Source organism: Berghia stephanieae, chromosome 11 (assembly GCF_034508935.2).
Source record: "Berghia stephanieae isolate SIO BIC M18660-M18661 chromosome 11, UCSD_Bste_1.3, whole genome shotgun sequence".
Taxonomy (NCBI): domain Eukaryota; kingdom Metazoa; phylum Mollusca; class Gastropoda; order Nudibranchia; family Aeolidiidae; genus Berghia; species Berghia stephanieae.
The window spans coordinates 43,731,112-43,737,111 of record NC_088370.1 but is presented as its reverse complement, the minus strand read 5'-3'; the positions used below and the strand labels follow the sequence as shown (position 1 = coordinate 43,737,111).

Below are 6,000 nucleotides of genomic sequence, written 5' to 3'. Positions count from 1 at the left end.
GTGTCTGTATGTGTGTGTGTATGTGTGTGTGTGTCTGTATGTGTGTGTGTATGTGTGTGTGTGTCTGTATGTGTGTGTGTATGTGTGTGTGTGTCTGTATGTGTGTGTGTATGTGTGTGTGTGTCTGTATGTGTGTGTGTATGTGTGTGTGTGTCTGTATGTGTGTGTGTGTCTGTATGTGTGTGTGTCTGTATGTGTGTCTGTATGTGTGTGTGTATGTGTGTGTGTGTCTGTATGTGTGTCTGTATGTGTGTGTGTATGTGTGTGTGTGTCTGTATGTGTGTGTGTGTCTGTATGTGTGTGTGTATGTGTGTGTGTATACATACATGCCGAATCTTATGAATTTTTCGTAATATTACGAATTTTAGACAAATTTTATAGAAAATTACGAATTTTTAATTCTTATTTACACTTAAATGATAATAATAATAATAATGATAAGAAGAAGAACAACTACTACTACTACTACTATTACTACTACTATAATAATGATGATAATAATATTGTGGTTGTTCATACACAATTTCAGAACTTACGAATTTCCTTGTCAAATTACTAAAAATTGACATTAAAATTACTAAATTTGAAGTTTTCAATTTTGCAAGTGTGTGTATGTGTGTCTGGTTTTGGTGATACTAACTGCTAGAAAGCTCTGGACTGTAAACGTTATAAACAAAAATGTGTAACCTAAATTTGACTATTCATCCATTTATTTAGTGAGTACTAATCATCCAAAACATGTTTTAAAAACAACAACAGAAATAATTATGTGTATTGTTTCACTTTGTTGGTAGAAAACTGAAACAATTTTACTTCTGAGATAAAAACATTCGTGTTCGGTTCGGCAACTGGAAATAAGATGAGTCACTCACTTTTTTAAGATAAAACAAGAGACGGACTGAGAGGAAAGGTCAGACTGAGAGGAAAATGAATGCACTCAGTTTATGGCCCTAAAATTTATTTTAAAAAATAAATAAATAAATTGAGCTTTTATATAGCGCAATATCCACTAAATGTGCTCAAAGCGCTTTACAAGGGGTCCCTGGCCAACAGCAACACTTAACATTTAGGACGGGACATGATTCCTCTTAGCCGATATTACAATTTTTCGACAGAGACAACGCTGTTAACTGCCAGGTACTCATTTTACACCTGAGTACAGTGAGAGAATGTGAGTTAAGATCCTTTTCCAAGGACTCAACTATGCACCGAGCGAGGTTCGAACCCAGGACTTTCCGATCCGAAAATGAGTGTCATTCCACTAGAGCACATAGCCGCACATGGCCTTAGTGTTGAACAGAAGTTTGTGCATACCGATATAGTAGGTGTAAAGGTTTAGTGAGTGCCTGTATCAAGTGTGGGACACATACCGATATAGTAGGTGTAAAGGTTTAGTGAGTGCCTGTATCAAGTGTGGGAGGAATATAGAATATGGCAAAGGCATTTATCGACATCATTATTTATTGACAGGAGTTTTCATTTACTTTGGAATCTATGGGTAACTTGTATTTTATAGAGAAATGATTGGAATTCGATGTGGGAACACTGGATTTATGGAGTCCACTTTGAAATGATGAGATGGTTTTCACATTTGGGACAGCTTTCAAAAATAATCATTATTATTTCCTAATAAACTAAAATGAATATAATAGCTTCATAAAAGAACAACGTACAAAATTTCATTGTTTTTTTGTTATTGGCTGAAGAAGGGTTTTGAGCCTGAAACGTTTTTTCGGTATTTTGTTCTTTTATGAAACTGTTTTTTAAAAAATAAAAAAAATTTCCTTTTTGGGATGCAATAAAGTATTATTATTATTATTATTATTATTATTATTATTATTATTATTATTATTATTATTATTATATTATTATTATTATTATTATATTATTATTATTATTATTATTATTATATTATTATTTATTTATTTATTTATTTATTTATTTATTTATTTATTTATTTATTTTACAGTGTAGTATCACTTAAGGGGCCGTTTGGGTCTTTTCAAAAAAAAATTCATTACCAATATTGGGCGGTTTAAATCATTCTGTATCGTCATTATGGGTTAAAAAACAACATTTATGGTGACAAATTTAAATTATCTGTGTTGATACCCATTTTGTGACCTAATTTGGGGGTCTGACATAAAAAAATATAACACTCTTGTGGCAAACGTTCCACAAAAACTAATGAAGGAATGACCTCCATATTCTTCCCTCTAGTCAACATTGTAGCATAGTGTGTCACCATAGAGAGATTTTACGGCTTTAGCTTATGGAATTTTTATTAGAACACTACAAAGTTGAAAATCAAAATGTTATGACAAAATTGATGTTAAAAATTCAGAATTAGGATTATAATTCAAAATTCACATTTCTTATCAAAAAAATCTCTCTATGGTGACACAATACATTATCTCTGTGATAACTGTGGAAATTTTCAGACAATTTCATTGAATAGATTCTGAGAAACGTTTGACACAGTATCTCATACCCTTAGAAATATGACATTTTGAGAAAATAGCAAAATAGCTTCGCGTTTTTAACACTTTTCTTACTATCTGTACCATTTTCGACTGTGTTTTTCATGCCTTTATAGTCTATTTTAAGAATGTGGACTTCAATTATATTATTTCTAGGGTAATAAAATATCAATTTCCACCAAAATCTCAAAATCAATTTTTCGAAGGATTTTCCTAATAATTAGACCCAAACCGCCCCTTAATATGTTCTCTCTTTTTAAAATCTGTAGATATCATAAACCGCTTGAGAACTCGTGACAGGGAACGCGAGAGGGAGAGGCAGAGAAATGTCATCAGACAGAGAACCAGAGAGTCTCGTCGAGTCCTCAACTACGACGCCCAGCCATTCTTCATGTCTTCAGACCCACCTCCGGGAAGCTCTTCCGCTAGCTCAGGGGCAGACAACTCTGAAAGTGCCACTGAAGCCATTTCCCAGTACCGCAGACAGTTAGGAGAGCGGCTGTATCCAAAAGTCCGAGCATTGAGACCTGTAAGTATGACGTGTCACAGAGATGCTAACCTGGGTGGGGTTCCTGACCTCCCATAGTGTTATCCAATTGCTTTTTGTCTTTGTCTTGGAATGAGATTACTTAGTTTTGTCCTTTCCCTTGTTGGAGTCGTTGGCTGAGAGGGAAACAGTCAAATGTATAGTTAAAGTTTTGGTAGATGATTTTTTTGTTCATTGTTGAGTTCATTTCTGTTATATTTGTTGTTTTAAATGTATCATGTAAACATATCAGTGTGTTCTTCTTAGTGGAATTCTGTACTGGTGTCTGGATGAGACTTTTAGATCATCTCAAACAAAGTACTCTTGGAATCTCCATTTGTTCCCTTTTTGACCCATTTCCCTTTGTCTTACTTTTTCTTGTGTGCCATTTCCCAGTACCGCAGGAAGTTAAGAGAGAAGTTTGGACAGTTGCTGTATCCAAAAGTCCGAGCATTGAGACCTGTAAGTATGACCTGTCACAGAGATGTCAACCTGGGTGGGATTCCTGACCTCCCATAGTGGACAGGGAGGTCACTTAATGTCTTCAATCTATAGCCCTATATCTGTTATCCAATTGCTTTTTGTCTTTGTCTTGGAATGAGATTATTTAGTTTTGTCCTTTCCCTTGATGGAGTCGTTGGCTGAGAGGGAAACAGTCAAATGTAATTAATAATAATAATAATAATAATAATATTAATGATAATATAATAACAATTATAATAATAATTATAATAATAATAATATTATGATATATAATATAATAATAATAATAATAATAATAATAATAATAATAATAATAATAATAATAATAATAATAATAATAATAATAATATAATAATAATAATAATAATAATAATAATTATTATTATTATTATTATATAATAATAATTATAATTATAATAATTATAATTATAATAATAATAATTATAATAATAATAATTATAATAATACTAATAATAATAATAATAATTATAATAATACTAATAATAATAATACTAATAATAATAATTATAATACTAATAATAATAATAATAATAATAATAATTATTATTATTATTATTATTATTATTATTATTATTATTATTATTATTATTATTATTATTATTATTATTAATAATAATAATAATAATAATAATAATAATTTATAATAATAATAATAATATACTTTATTCATCCAAAAAATGGAAATTCATTTACAGACATGGTATGCATAAAAATGTATAATTATAAAGTTAAGAATTTATGGCGACATTGTATGTCTATATATATATATATATATATATATATATATATATATATATATATATATATATATATATATATATATATATATATATATATATATATATATATATATATATATATATATATATATATATATATATATATATATATATATATATATTTTACAAAGTGAAGTATGTTGTCACTATGACCCCTAGTTTGAATTTATATGTAAATGCATAAAAATGTATAAATATCGAATTAAGAATTAATTATGACATTTTATATATTAATTTTATAAATTGAGATTATTCTTTTGGCTTCTAGTCCAAACTTGTGTGTGTATATTAAAAAAAAAGATAGTATTTAAATTAAATCACAGTTGTGCATTAACAATTCGAACACTGGTAAAAATGAATTAAGGTCACGTGCTGTCTTTGTTTTTATTGATAAAAGACAACGTGGAGAACTTAATATATTTGTGAAAGGGGTATAGTTAAAGGTTTGGTAGATGATATTTTTGTTCATTGTAAATCATCTCAATTCAGTTCTGTGATATTTCTTGTTTTGAATGTATGATGTAAGCGTTTGAGCGTGTTCCTATCAAGAATGTACGATGTAAGCGTTTGAGTTTGTTCCTATCAAGAATGTACGATGTAAGCGTTTGAGTTTGTTCCTCTCAAGAATGTACGATGTAAGCGTTTGAGTTTGTTCCTGTCAAGAATGTACGATGTAAGCGTTTGAGTTTGTTCCTATCAAGAATGTATGATGTAAGCGTTTGAGCGTGTTCCTATCAAGAATGTACGATGTAAGCGTTTGAGTTTGTTCCTATCAAGAATGTACGATGTAAGCGTTTGAGTTTGTTCCTCTTAGGGGGATTCTATACTGGTCCCCAGAGCATTTTAATCTTTATTTGAAGTAAATTGGGTGATTTTTCATGAAGCTATGGTCAGATGTATGGGAAAGGTATCCAGCAACTTTTTCTCAAATTTCATACTTTATCAACTTGACTCGCTGTAAATAATATTTAGAAGTGAAATTAAGCTTTGATATTTCCCGAAGAGGTACACAAAGGGTTAATTTAATCATTTATGACAAGAACTCATTTTTGATAAAAACTGATCTAACTAAATTTGGCAATATCTCAGTTTAAACCTTTTCACAATCTGACTGATTACGTCATTCACTGTAACATCTGTTTTGTGACTGGTGGTCATTTCAGACTTTGGCCGCCAAGATCACAGGGATGTTGTTGGAGCTGAGTCCTGCCCAGCTGGTGTTGTTGCTTGCATCCGATGAAGACTTGAGGCAAAGGGTGGATGAGGCAGTGGAAATCATTACCTCTCATGGAAGGTACGGATTTGTCTGTTTGTGTGTGTGTGTGTGTGCGTCTTCCTTTTAAGTCTGTAACTTCAGATTTTGAAGATTCCCACAGACTACAGTATTTTCCTTTCATTGGAGATGTGAGACAATTCCACAGTCTCAATGTCAATGGTATGAAAGAGTACAAGTGGACATCCACTCTTGAGTGGGGAACCATAAACTTGAATGACTTTCTCTTATTTTGTTTATTTTATTCTTTCTTTAACATTGATCATCGTATAATTACAGGAATCTGCCAATTTGTAGATAGAACTGATATGCGCCTGAGTTTTAGATTGATGTTATAATGTGTAAATGGGATTTGTAGATAGAACTGATACATGCCCGGTTATCAGATGAGTATAATGTTAAATGGGATTTGTAGATAGAACTGATAGTGTGGTTTGA

At 30.8% G+C, this 6,000-nt stretch overlaps 1 protein-coding gene across 5 annotated transcripts in view; it reads left to right on the top strand.

Annotated features, from left to right (window-relative positions):
- LOC144957181 (E3 ubiquitin-protein ligase UBR5-like) overlaps window positions 1-6,000 on the top strand; it is a 104,878-nt gene that overhangs the window by 86,740 nt on the left and 12,138 nt on the right. For 3 of the 5 annotated variants that reach the window (XM_078888219.1, XM_078888220.1, XM_078888218.1), the window contains exons 43-45: window positions 2,750-3,009; window positions 3,403-3,468; window positions 5,453-5,583. In XM_078888219.1, the coding sequence (XP_078744345.1) occupies window positions 2,750-3,009; window positions 3,403-3,468; window positions 5,453-5,583 (457 nt within the window). The remainder of the gene's footprint in view (window positions 1-2,749; window positions 3,010-3,402; window positions 3,469-5,452; window positions 5,584-6,000) is intronic. The other 2 variants (XM_078888222.1, XM_078888221.1) reach the window with 1 other exon arrangement.